Genomic DNA, 14,641 nt, shown 5'->3' on the forward strand with positions numbered 1-14,641 from the left:
TTTCAGCACAATGTACCCTATCAACAGGTCACAAAGGCATACATGAATAAACTGTTAACCGAGAAACCTTTTTATTTAAAGGATTGGACAAGGATCATGATAAGATCCTTGTCCACGTAAGATCACTACTCCTCCGCCTTACAATCAGGTCAGAATCCTTAAATTTTGATGAGTCAGGACAAGATGACACTATCATGAGCTCAAATAGGGAACTATTCCACTTGAAAACTGAAAATGTGCAAAATGTTTCATCATTTGTAGTGTGTTCTCCTTTGCCTTTCAATCTATTTTTACCCATATGCTCTGTAAGCATATGTATCCATAAGTTTATACAGTTTGACTCCTTCAAGACTCTTCAGTCAATCTCTAATTCTCCATTTTATTACTTACTGTTCATCCAGCAACACCAACATTATCCAATAGCTTGCAAATGAAATGTGTTTTTTCTTTCATTACCTGGCTTCCATAGTCACAAGTATTTTCACTTGCCAAGCCTTCCTCAAACACAGATACCCCTAAGGCTTTCAAGATGCATGAAATCTTTAGCAGAAGGGAAGAGCTAAGAACTTGCCATGTGGAGGGGAAAAAAAAATTGCTGTATTTTTTCAGTTATTTTTCTTCCTTCAGAGATGACTGACTGGATGCTACAACATATAAATACTCACTGTTAACTAGTCCTCCACAAGCATGTGTTGCATTTTCCTAGCTTTACCACAAAGCTCCCAGGTCCATCTGGGATCCAGGACAGGCTAGCATGACTTGGTCTAACACAGTTTGTAGGTCTGCCAGTACTACTGGAAATAGTCCCACTGCCTTGCTTTCCTTAATGCATCGAGATACTGGAACCCAACAGGCTATCCCAGTATGGGGGGAAAAAAAAAAAAAAGAAAAAAAAGAAAAAACCCACACAATCTTAACCTGCCTCTTAAGAGGCAAAGGAAACCCCAAATCACAGATAAGACACACACACAACCACTGCCTGAACAGTGTAACAAAATGCATCACTACAAATTCCATGAGGAAATCATGTAATACAAACAGATTTTTCTAGAACCACCTTTCTCTTACCCAGGCCATCTTGCTGACCATACCCCATACTAAAGCACCTTCATTTTACGTACAGATTTGAATTTGCAGTAACAACTGGCCAGGAGGGAAGAACCGGGGCTGACAGGCTGGGAAGTGTGAAATCTTTGTGTGTACCAAGGCTGATCTGGCCAAAGGCCTGTGACATTCCTTCTTTGCTCTCTGAGCTTACCAGCTTACAGGATATACATATGCATACAGAGCACAAGTGTTCCAGTCTCCAGAAAACGTTCCAGACAAAGACCTGCCAAAGACATTCCTGGGAAACCTGACAAACTTGCAAATTCCTTTGTAGCGTCTCCAGCATATGCATCCATTTAACAATGAAAAAAGAAAACCCAAGTTAGTGCTGCTGCTGTGGATGGTTGAACTCCTCCTCTTCTTTCTCCTGAAAAAGTCAAGCTTTCATTTAGACACTCTGCCTCAAAACTTCCAGTGGGAGTGATTTTTACAAGGCACAATCCTGCCAAAAGTTTGATGATCAGAGTGTAATCTTTCCCATAACATGAGACCTAGCCACTCAGCCTGGCCTGTTTGGTGACTATCTGCAGATGTTGCTGCATCATAACAAAACCCTCTGCTTCTATTCCCTGTGGAGCCTCAGAGCAGAAGGAGTTCAACAAGAGCACAGCAGAAATTACAGTGATTTTTCACTTCCTACAACCTCTGCTGAGACCAACTGGTTACTGGTACAAATCAGCAGTAATAAAAGCAATTCCAGCTCCTGTGTGAACAGTTTGAGTGAGAAGGTGGGGCCCTGCAGCAATGCAGAGGTGTGTGAAAGAGGAAAGAAAAATGGTTCCCAGAAGTGATTGCCTGCTTCTTGCTCCTCTTACTAATTACAGTAAGATGCCTTTTTTTTCTTTACACTTCCCTTTCTCTCCAGCAGTGGAAGCATAAAAACCAAAGAAATGGTCACAAGGAAACTAAAACTATGACTCAGATAAAGTGGCTTGAGTCAAAGCAAGGGATCATCACTGAAAAAACCCCAAAACTCCTCAGTGGGGAAAACAGCCTCACCAAATTTCTGTAAGTGTTTGCTGCACCCTAAATTTAATGTCTTGCTGTGCTGTTCAGGTCTAGACAGGAAAGAACTGATGCCCACTGGGACCTGTACAGTGCATTTTGGCAGTTTGCTCTGTCGAGAATAAGGCAGGCAAGGGTACCACACGGTGTAACCAAGACAGCGAAATGAGGAGTGGTGTGGCTTCCAATACTGCTGTAGCTGATGTTTAAGGTGAAGCTCACTATTTTGGGATTCCTGCAGCATATATAGGGCCCCTCTGGAACACTGTAAAATGTTCCATTCAATTCTTCCTCACTGTCCTAAGGCTTAGTAAACTTATCTGCTTCTTGCTCATTTCCACCTTCTGTCTAAATGAAAAATGTAGAATAAGACAAGTGGCCCATCCTCCACTAGATCTGTCAGTATGTTTGGAGGAATCCTGGCTCCTGGATCTTGGGCACTGACTGGCTGCATAGCACAGAAGGAGGCAGCTCTGTATAGCCCTTGCCTGGGTGGTCTGATGTTATCCCTGTGATAAAACTCCCCGGCTGCAAGAATTGGAGCTATTCCTGATGATAGCTGGGACCTGAAATCTCTCACTCTCCCACACACACACAGAGTCAGAGCTCCCACCAGCTTTCCCCTCCTTCTCTTCCTCCTCCTCTTGGTCAAGCTGGCCAATTCAACACATTCTTCAGTTCCCTAGCATTAATAACCACGAAGTATGACAGCCTGCTAGATATCAACTGCTGCCCCCCTCACCAGGCAGTGATAGGGACCTCACACAGATACAGCATTGCAAAAGAATTTTTACCTTACAGCGTGCTTTAGAAAGAAGTTGCATGTTATTCAAAAAGAAAAACACTCATGTGCATCCAGGATCCAGCCACCTGGCTCTGGATGTACACATGCTGTGTATTTCCATGTCCTCCCTGCAGAAAGTCTTGCAATACGAACACATGGAAATGTTTTATGCTAAACACAGATGAAATAAAGACTTTAGGATTAAAGCCTGGTATAGAAGGAAAAGTAGTCTGGGTAAGTCTTCAACCATCTGTCCATCAGGAAAGGCCAATGGCTTACAGTAGGTACAGGTAAAAAAACCCTCTTAGTTCAGCTGTCCAGAAGTCCCAAAGCATTCAGTAAGATTTCTACATCACAAATCAAGGCAAGAAAGGCAATCAAGTTCCTCTCCAATGAAAAGGGCTTGCTGAACTGTATCTTCAGGCTTCATTCCCCAATTCACCACCAACATACCTGCCTTGTTTCCCCAACAGTACTGTCACCATCTTAGGCTTATGCAAGGCAATGGGCAAACTGAACAAGAAAATTTCAGGAAACTGAAAAATTGTATTGTTAATATGCACCATTAACCACTACACTACACACATTGACAAAGACATCATCACTTTGTAAAAATAATTAGCAAGTATCTGATTGACATAACTAGAGAAATCATCCATTTCAGATACCGAGTTCCTCACAAGTGTCTCAGTAACACTCTTAGCATAATGAAAAGATTGACTACAGTAAAACAATGTAACAAAGAAAAACTCATTAGTATGAAAGCAGCAGCATAGCACATGTTCTTTAGTATAAAAGGTCAGTTCAGATCAAAGGCCCAGCAAACTCCCTATCCTGCCTGATATATTTCAGAAGATGGAAGAAATTTGGTTTCCATGCATATAACAAACATTTTATTGATAAGGCAAATGAATTTTTTATTTCTTTTTGGTAAAATCTAGGGATCTAACATTTGCGAAATGCTCATTATTCTGTCTGAGGAAACTACAGCCTACTAGTTTTTCAGCCTTAACTGTATCTCATTTCAGGGAGTTTCAGAAGGTAAATAAATTCTGTGACAATAACTCTTTACTTTTATTATAATTTTTTCACTCCAGTATCTTCTTGCTAAACTGAATATCGTCTTCTTACTATGAGAAACATGAATAAACTAAACTTTATTTACCTTGTCTTTCATTACTTTATGTAATTCCTTCACACTTATATCCTCCCTCAAAAAACTTAGTGTTTTAGCTTCCTCATTAAAACTGCATTTGCAGTCAATCATTGTGAATCCAAGTTATTTTTCCTAAATTCACTTTAGAAATGTCACCCAGAAGTGGAAACAGTTTTAAGGGAGGTTATGTAATTGATGCTTTTATATATATATATATATATATATATATATATATATATATATATACACATACACACACACATATATCCTACCCTTTTCCTTAAACTCACTATTTTTCTTTGCTGACTTTACCACTTAACAGGTATCTCCACTGAGCTTTCAATGAAATAAATTTTTTTTTTCCTTCCCTAAAGAAATAAACTTTAGATTAATCATTCAAGAGGTTATAATTATTGCTTATCATATAGTCAGTTATCTGTAAACACTGAACTTCATCTGCCAGTGTTTAGCCCAATTAACACAGCTCTTAAATTTCTACTAGTTTTACTCATAATAATAAAAAAAAGAATGCAAACATAGTGACAAATTACCAGGAGGTAGGCTCAAGTTTAAGTTTACAGCACACACCTAACTTCATTGTAACTGAACATGAGACTCTTGCTGCCCACATTATACTGAGGGTAACAAAAAATTACTACATGTAATAAACATGAGTTGCACAAACATGGATGAACACTACAAAGTAATTAATCTACAGTAAATTCACACCCTATATTACCTTGCAATAATTTGCTTTTATATTCATTCTTTAAGTAATAAAATGCCTTATTCATGTCCTTATGAACCTTCTCCTTTCAAACATTTAATTTTACACTGGGTCATGTACATTCTGTATTATGCATCCTTAGTTATCCATTTATTATATAGCAAATTGACTAGTTTTTTTTTTTTTTTTGTTAGCTTTTTTTTTTTTTTTTGATCTGTAATAAAACTTTCTTTATCATCCTACAGACACCTGTCCATCCTATCAGCACTTGCTGAAAGCTTGTCAAAAACTTTTTTGGAAGTCTGAATATGAACAAGTTATACTGAGTGGCATTTTCCTCAGTTCAAAGAACTCTAATAGATAGAGCCTAACAGATTAGTCATTTTCTTACGGCCATCTGAGATCAGATACCTCCTTATTGGCCTACTCAGCCACCACCTTACCAGGTTAATGCTGGACCCTCAAAGGCACATTTACCATAGAGATCTCTGGTGCTTGCTCCCAGACACGTTGGGTAGTTAATGAGAGACACACCTTTCTATTTTTGCATGCTTTGGAGTACTATAGTTAGATTGCACATACTGCAAAAATCAGGCAGTATCTGAAATATATAGTATGGATAGAGGCACCTAACTCCCACTGTTGTCATAATCTCAAAATGAGCTGTATTTAGAAACAGTAGAAAAACACAACTTAATGAAGGCAAAATGTTCCTACACACTTTGTGTGACAGTCTGCGAGCACTAAAAACTGAGTACAACAGAACAAAACTGCACATCAGTAAGGTTTTACCTTCCTATATCTCCATCTCTCATATCCTAAGAATTGTATATTCTATGAGTATCATCCTATCTGATATTTCAGAAGCGAATAGAGAGGACCGACTAAGACGGAAAGCTGATGTAAACACAAAAATCATATTTTCTTTAAGGGAACAGGTCTTAAACATCTTTTTCAAAGTTCATCGTATACTTAAAATTTTCCCTTTGGACATTAGTATTTTACTAGTAAATAATAAAGTAGTATCAATAATATCAATAAAACTATATCAATAAAAAATAACTCAATAATAAACTTATTTACTACAGAGGCTAGAAAACAAAGAGTGTAAAAGAGGAAGTACAAAACAGGCGCTTAGGGCATGAGTAGAAAACAGTGAAGAACAGCAGAGACTGGGGAGGGACAGAGGTGGACTCCCAGCCACAATGACAACACCATTCCAAGCACAGCTGCTGAGGCTACATTCCTGGGAACCCCAGAGACCCACACTACTATATGGATACCAGAAGCAATTCTCACAAAAATGGGAATAAAAAATAAGCTTCCCAGCTGCATTTGGAAGGAGGTATGCATTCAGAGTACCCCAGTCTCCAAAACAGCTTGGCACAACACAGGGAACAGGAACAGGAATATACAAAGATATTAAACTCTCACATAGAAGTTCTTGCCCTTGGAGGCGGGGAGGGGGGAACCACACAAACCAAAACCCCCACAAAAACAGAGTCCACAGCAACACCAGTATTTTCAAAAGTCACTCTTTCATATACCCTCTCCAAATCAATGGTCCTAATCTTATCATAAAACGTAATTAAATCCTTATATCAAGTCCTTTTCGTACCAGCCAGGTACTTTCCAAAAGGTAGACTAACTCCAAGTTTCTGGAATGGCTTTAAACAATTGTACTATTTTTATTATTAGGTAAGTAATGTTTTAATCTTCATGCCAATTTATTTAAGAATGCTTTTTAAAAAAGTAGTATCATCTTTCAAGGGGTTTAAACAGAGAAGTCAAAAGGGGAAAAAATAACACTTCAGAGCTTCCTGTCTAGAAATGTATAGGAAAATAGTGCCCTGTTTAATTAAGTGACATTATGAGGGTAAAGGACCCTATATGAGCCCTTTCTCTACTCTCCTCTCAGTTTTCAATCCCTTAATTCTCCTGTCCTAAAGCCATCAGAGTTTCATAACCCAGAACCCTCAAACATTCCCATCTTAAGCTTTCTCCCCTTTCATCTCATACCAATAGTCTTTGACTTCCCAGCTCTCTCCAGGTGTTTGCTAAATCCTCTCCCACATATTTCTCTGTCTCATCTGCCTCTGTCTTTCTCTCCTGGCTCAGGCCAAATCCAGGTCCACCCAAATCTAAAACCATGCAGCACTCCTAGGTAGCTTCAACATTAGCTATTCTTCTGCAAGTCACTTTCCAAACTGCCAGCCTACTCTGCAATTCCTGCACTTCTATTTATTCAGTGCTCCTGCTTCAAATCCACATCCATGCCTAGCAGTTCAAAGACATCCTGGTTCCAGGTCCGTCAACAATAAGCCCAAGCCATGCTGTCCTACTATTGTTTTATTGTATGCTGATACCTCTTACTGCCTTGTTGTCATGGCAGCCCTGGCTTCTCACAAAACCCCTGAGTCCTTCTTGCAAGACGGGCTTTAAAATCCAGAATGGATTAAAAAAAAAAAAAAATTAAAAAATTCAGAATAACCCTTTAATGACTGACAGAAGAGTAGAATGTGTCCATGGTCCATGTGGGGAAAAAAAAAAAAAAAAAAAAAAAAAAAAAAAAAAAAAAAAAAAAAAAACCAACCAACCAAAAAAACAACACCACAAGCAGCAACTGCATGCTTTAGTTATGATACATTGGGCTTTGCAGCTACATCTGAACCTTCCAAAACATCACAGTTTCAAGTGTGCTTAAAATAATGGTCTCTGCTTAGAAATTGCTATGTGCCATAAATTCAGGACTGAAGAAACAGTTTGCCTTAAAAAACTGTTCTCAACTAAATCCTAAATCCAAATTTTCATACTAAGCAAGCTTCAGATTCAGATTTCATCTCTCCAAAGGCATTATTTAAAAAACATGGCCAGAAAAATCACAGTAGAGAACAGATGTCTAGAAATAATGGACACAGGCTCAGGAAGGAAACTCACTATCAGACAGAACTCCAGCTCTAAATTTCTCACTGACTCATGAATTCCTTTCTACATGGATCGTTTTCATGATGACACACGATGACAACATAACCCAACACATTTCTATATTTCACTACTGAAACAAAGCCTGTGTAAACACTGCATAGTTTTAGAATACGAAATATAGCAGAGTCAGAAAATCAGCCCTGTCTGCTAAGAGCTGAGGTGTCTTTTGTTTGCTTGTAGCAAAGCAAACTAGCATCATCATTTTCCTGCTTTGCAATTCCCCACCTCTTCTGTGGGAAAGTATCTTGGAAGAACCCAGAAGCAAAAGCAATGCAGACACATTTGCTACAGCCAATACATTTCCAGGCTACCCATGTACTTCACAGCCACCGTCACTCTTGAGTATACCTACACAGACTGACTGACTGCTGGCTAAACAGGTTTCAGCTGCCACCAGAGTATGCTCCTTTGCCACCCAACACATCTGTGCTCAGGGAACTGCTGCCCTTCCAATGCAGATCTTTCTGAATTCCTTTCTTAATTACACCTTCTATACCTCCTAATTTTTCTAGGAGTAACTAGCCATGGTAGGAATACAGGAGTTTAAAAATCATTTAATAGCTACACAAATGCAAGAAAACACATTGGGTTCTCTAGACAGACCTAACAAACCACAGCAGTTGAAGCAGAATGGGTAATGAATGATTTTAGGGAAAAAGTCTATGAACTTATTTTTCAAAGTTATTTTCTGGAAAGACTGAAATTAAATAGATGCATTTCAATTTTTTTTCCCAACTATTTGTTTAGATACTAACTTTTATCCAAGGAAACAGCTTCCATCAGCTTTCAACAAATCAGCATTTCCTGAATGAAAATGTTTCACTATCAAAGTTTTTGAACAGTTTTACCGCCAACATTTAACTTAAAACCATCTGAGAACCAGAGTGACAGCTCTGAGTATTACTAGACATGCAAACAGGAAAAAGTTGTCTAAATAGGATCTGGCCTTATGCAAGACCAGGCCTCAGCATCACGAGTATAGCCAGTGCTCACATTCTCTCTCAAGTCCATCAACAAGAAGGGACTTTATTTTTTGATGTATCCTTTAAAAATTGAAGACCTGTCTGCAAAGAAAAAAACTATTCAGCTCCCTAAAGTTATAAATGTACCCCCGTGTTGAAATAAATATATTGCCAATAGCATAATCAGATATTCAAAATCCAAACATACAAAAATAGAATTGAAAGAAGCAAAGAGAAGCAAATACCAGCAGCTGTTGCAACTATTAAACATGCCTCAGAAAACTTAGCAAAATATAACCATTAAAACAGTAATTCCAAAATACAAGAATCAAACTAACACATTCAAATCATTTCTCTCCAGAAAGTAAAGAGAAAAAAAAATACCGTCCAAGGCAAAGTGTCTATGCTAGAAAATCTGCAGCTAGCACCTTAATTAACTGACAAGTGCTCAGCTTGAACACCTTTGATGAGTTCAACTATAGCATATTATGAAGCAAAAAAATTGTTTGTGTGTATCCATTTAGGACATAATTCAACAAGGAATATGAAACTAAGTGGAATTCTACCAGAACTCAACGTACATTTCATGTATATCACCATGTTTGACAAAAGGATTATCATTCCACATGCTAGTAAGTACTTCATTATGTCTTTACAGTGTTATTGGAATATAGAATTTACATCAGAACCCATTCTGCAGACTTTCATTGCCAGCACTGTGATGACACACTGGAGGGATGATAAAGCAAACTGCATGGAAGCACAAATCTGAAAAGACTTGGGTTTATTGTCTAGTAAGACAAAGCATGGATTCCATTTTTTATAACGTATTTTCTAATCATCTGCCTTTTCTTCTATAAAATGACTTCCAGACATTCTTTTCATCTCACAGAAAATCAAAATTTTGGTGACTGTAAGCACTTTGAAACAACAGGATAGAGATGAATTTTCATGAAATTTCCTGCTTGCAGCATATCTCAGCCCAGCCCAGTGCTCACACAGAAGCCTGAAACAAACTTCTCCCTTGCACAGGGACTCCAGTGCTTACATACCTGCTGTGTAAGGAGACTGACTTGGCTTGATGAGGAATACTGGCAGGGTGCTTGCTTATCTGGCAGCTGCTGCAGTTCTGCTGCCACCACACCGGGGGCGTGACGTTTGCCCTGGGAAGAAGCGTGTTCTGCATCTTTGTGCGTCCTGCCGGAGCCCACACACTGCCCACTCAAACTGCAACGGACACCTACCAAACAAACATTGCCATTTGCTTAATGAGCCATGTGTCACGCAGCCTGCTGATCAGAGACACACAAAAGCAGGTAAAGATACCAAGAAGAATACAGAATACACTTATTCTACATGGGTATTGCCCATATGAACAATTAGCAATTCGATGTCTGTATTCTCTTTATTACAATGTATCTAATGGCACCCAGTTCCAGAGATGTTGGCAGCTGTTATGAAGTTAAATCTGCAATATTCTTCCTTAAAAACAAATGGATCTCTTTAAGTAAGCTGCTCAGTCGGGAAGTAAGATGTTTTTTAATGCTAGAGGGGTTGTCAATATGTATACAGCAACTCTAGTAAATACGTGCTGACCCTGACACACAACCTAGAACAAATAATACCATCAAAATACAAAAAAAAATAGTATTATCAGGATCACAGCTGTTAGCCTGTGTGTGGTTCCCAAAAGTTTCCAAATAGATTACAGTCTGCATGCAATTTCCTACAGTTTCTCCTACCCTTCAAATTCTTTACACTCTAAAGCTGCATTGCTTAACTGTGTTCTACCACAGCATGATAGAGGAGAGGCCTCGATCTTATTTCTGGGATAGCCTTGGATATGGCAGTGTTGAAACACCCTAGAGAATGAGATATTGTAATGATTCATTCAGATCCTTCTCTTCTGGAGGTCTTAACACACCTTTTAGTACTCAACACTTAGGAGGTTTCATTTTAAGATTTCTATGCTTGATAGGCAACCAGAGAATTAAGAACAGCACATAGACTGAGACAGGACTTTTGCTAATGCAAAAAACATTAAACCCACTAAAGATATATGAGATCAGTAACATAATAAAGAAAATATACAAAACTTAATTTCACAGCTCTTTTTGAACAAGTTCAAAGGCTGAGGGGAGACCTTATCACTATATCCACCAGAAAAAAGGTTTTTGTGAGGCAGGGGTCAGCCTCTTCTCCCAAATAACAAACAACAGGACATGAGGAAATGGCCTCAAGTTGCACCAGGAAAGTTTTAGATTGAATATTGGGAAAAATTTCTCCACCAAAAGGATTGTAAAGCACTGCAACAGGCTGCTAGGAAGTGGTTGAGTCACCATCCACAAAGACATTTAAAAGATAGGTAAATGCAGCTCTTAGGGACCTGGTTAATGCTGAACTTGGTAGTGTTAATTGTTGGACTTGGTGATCTAAAAGGTCTTTTTCAACCCAAATGATACTATGATTGCCTGTTCATTTGGTCAATAAAAGGGCATCTGCCTAACAAGAGCTGCATCCTGCACTTCTGCTTTCTGTGAGAAATTTAGCACCAATCAACCAGACTCAATTCTGGAAATGTAAAATTTCTATCTACTCCACAATCTCGATACTGAACTAGCAGGTTATTATGAATCCCAGAACACTCACCTGCTTTTGCAGAGAATGGTTGGGACAAACGTTGGCTGTAGATCTGAACAGCTCTCTGAAAAGATGAAAACGGGCCAATGGTGTAGCTACCAGAACGACGATGTAACCCTGCAAGGCTAAAAGTGTCAGTGGACACCGAGTTTGTGAGGACAGAAGAGCTGTCAGGAGCTGTGCTGTGCAAGGAGGGCAGTGGGGGTGGGGACTGAGTCAGTCTGGGAGCAGCTGCAGGAGCTGGCAATGAAGGGTGACCAGGTGCCTTTGAATTTTCAGAGGCTGCAGGCTGAGATGGCATCCAAGAGTTGGTACTTCTCTGGAACATGGCACCAGGAACAGAGGAAGAAGCACCAGGAGGGCTGCACTGAGGTAATTTCACTTCGGCATTTAAGGAGGTGAGTCCTTCTGGAACTATACAAAGATATATGAGGAAAAAATCTGTTTTTTAGGTCCTTTGATAATATCAACACACCAAATGCCTCTATTCAGACACGCTGAAGCCAAAATGACCTCACCTACCAGCAGAGACAAGAAGAGGCTCTACATGATAAATATCCTCTTTCAAAGTCTGCCATATCTAGATCATCCCCCTCAGGGAAGGGCAGCTAACTCTTTTCCACTGCCTACTCTACAGTACCTTCTCTTGTGTTTAAAAGTAAAAATTGGGCATTTGGATCTCTCAGTTTGAACCCAAAGGTTCCAACCTTTGTTTAAAACAGTATTAAAAACAGTATATGCAGTCAATATTCTTTTAATGATTATTTAAGTCAGTTCACTTACAGCTTGATTTAGCTTCTTTAGGTTTACAGCCCTTTAGCGCTCCTTCTGCAGACAAATCTGAAACTGAACTTTTGGAATGATCACCTTTCATTTTTTTCACCATTGCAGGATGCTCTGCAACAAAATCAAGGAGTTAGGAAGTAGAACATTGCAAATCACCAGAACAAAGCTGCAGAATTTGTATAAATTACTTTATTGCTAGTACTTCCTGTAGACCACACAACTTCATCAATGACAATTATGCTGTCATGTACAGTAGCATGGACTACTAGATACATACAGCTGGCACACTCTTCCTTCCATGGAATGCCTAACTAGGCCCAAATATACAGTCTGTGCCCTCCAATGGATACTCTCACTGCAGGCAGCAATATTTAAGACCTTGATTTCATTTGTCCCTTACTTTGATTTCAGGATTCTCTGTTCATTTTAATTCTTACCGCCTTAAGTTTGCACATTCTCATTTTAGTCATGAACTACCATCCTTATAAATGCCATTCTAAGTTCAACCCATTTCACTTCAGGCAAAAAAAAGCAGGAGTGAAGTTACTCTAGTCTTCACATAAGACTGAGTTAAAAAAGAAAAAAAATAAAAAGAAAAATCTGAGATTTTAGGGTTTTTTTCCTCAAAAAACCTGAGTAACATTGTGAAGAGGCTGCTCTCTTTTCATAGACTTAAGTTAAACTAGTTTGTCTGGGGAACATCATCTCAAAACTGCCTACAAAACTTACCACCTTGGGGCTGTTTCTCTGACTGGTGACTGCTGTTGCTGTGTTTTGTGCTTGTGGATTTTGTTCCTAGGAAGACACTTGCTGATTTGTTTTTGTGTGTGTAAAATGTCAGTACTTCCTCCAGGTCACTTTCACTGCAATAAGGACAGAAGAATGAATGTAGCGTGAGGACACTAAGCTTTTCTGCATTCATGTAACAATCAATGACAATAAACAATAAGAAAACTGAAGAGTGGAGTAGGGGGGGAAAAGGGCGACACTAGAAAAGCTAACAATTTGCTCAGTTCTGCAGGGTAAGAGCAGAAGGAAGGCAACATGACCTGGTTAAACCTGAGATTCCCACTACAATACCATCTTCTTATGCAGTAGAAAACTCAAGGCATTCAGGAGCCTTCCCAGGATAAAAAAAAAGCAAGTGAATACTCCAAACACATCTCCCCACATCTGGGGAGATTAACTCAACATGAGAGATTCCAATCTAAATTTGTGAATCTTCTGCAGGTGCTCTTTAGAATGAGCAGCTATCTTCCCATGAGAGAACTCAGCTCAGCTTCTGTTTTATAGTCACCATTAGTAGTTTCTATTCAGCAGTAGGGAGAGAAGAAAGAAGGCAAAAGCTTGTTAATTAGCCAAAACTGCCAGACAACCAGAACAGTCAATCTTTTTGTGAAATTCACAAAACTTGTATATGTTTCTCATTTTCTTTACAAGAACAAAGTGGGACAGCCCCAATATCCTAAACATTTATTGGTTCCAAACCAGTATCAGTTATTTAGCCATTCTTATCAGAGCTTGTGCAAGCTGTAGTTCCAGTTGTTTGGTATCTAACATGCTTTCCTTTTGCTTTATAGTTGCCTCAGCATCAGTGAGTGGCTGCATAGCATGGCAAACACCAAAGCAAGTAGTATAGTGCCAGCAACACTACAAGAAAATGTAACACAGAAATACAAATTAGCAGAGCAGCAGTTAGAATCTTTCAAAATATCCTCTGAATATCACAATTGTAACTAGTATTAGCTAGCCTAAGCTTTGGTAAAAGCCATGTCTAAAGCTGATACACGGAAGTTTGCAGTATGCCCTGAAGATCCAAACTTCACCTTTTTCCCCAGAATAGAAGTGAAGAGAAAATATAAGAATGAGAAGTTGTTGGTGGAAAGGTGCTTTAAGCTTTTAAATGAATTTACTAGGATGTATGTGCTTTTACAATGCACTGTGGATGTTTAGAATCAATGGTCATAATATACGTACAACTAAACATGATATCCATATGATATCAAAGTTAGCGAGTCAATGAGACAATCTCAATTAAGAAGCAACATTTATTACCCATTTTCTCCACTGTTGCATTTACTGTACTGCAGAATGAATGCTCAAAGTGGAAATCTACCCTCTTTGCTTGGCTCCAAGTAACTTGCTCACTGATTTAAGCTTGAAGCATAGTGCCAAGTAGTGTCAGACATCAGTTTTAAAACACATCTCATACTTCGTAAGAAGCACAAAGATCATTGCTAGAAATTGCCTGATCATTGGCAAACTATTCTGTATCACTCAGTCAGACAACCCAGCAAAAATCTCCAGCCCCAGCCTGGACAGTGCATCAGGCCACGATGGCACGGTAGCCAATAACACAAAACCAGAAGAATTTGCAGTTCTGTTCAACGCAGTTATCTCTCAACATTTCTAGCAAAACGGAAAATGACCCAACTAGAACACAACAGACATTTCAGTGGCCAGAATGGTCAGAGAACCAAAAGCATGCC

The 14,641-nt window shown here is 39.0% G+C and overlaps 1 protein-coding gene across 4 annotated transcripts in view; it reads right to left on the reverse strand.

Moving 5' to 3' along the window:
- TTLL5 (tubulin tyrosine ligase like 5) overlaps nt 1-14,641 on the reverse strand; it is a 120,423-nt gene that overhangs the window by 54,850 nt on the left and 50,932 nt on the right. For all 4 annotated transcript variants that reach the window (XR_014590434.1, XR_014590435.1, XM_083864166.1 and 1 more), the window contains exons 26-29: nt 12,882-13,015; nt 12,150-12,263; nt 11,376-11,780; nt 9,779-9,966 (exon numbers count right to left, since the gene is read on the reverse strand). Coding sequence is in view for 2 of the 4 variants with exons in the window: in XM_083864166.1 (XP_083720292.1) it covers nt 9,779-9,966; nt 11,376-11,780; nt 12,150-12,263; nt 12,882-13,015 (841 nt within the window). In the remaining 2 variants the exon portion in view is untranslated. The remainder of the gene's footprint in view (nt 1-9,778; nt 9,967-11,375; nt 11,781-12,149; nt 12,264-12,881; nt 13,016-14,641) is intronic.

Source organism: Zosterops lateralis (genome assembly GCF_965231275.1).
Source record: "Zosterops lateralis genome assembly, chromosome: 6".
Taxonomy (NCBI): domain Eukaryota; kingdom Metazoa; phylum Chordata; class Aves; order Passeriformes; family Zosteropidae; genus Zosterops; species Zosterops lateralis.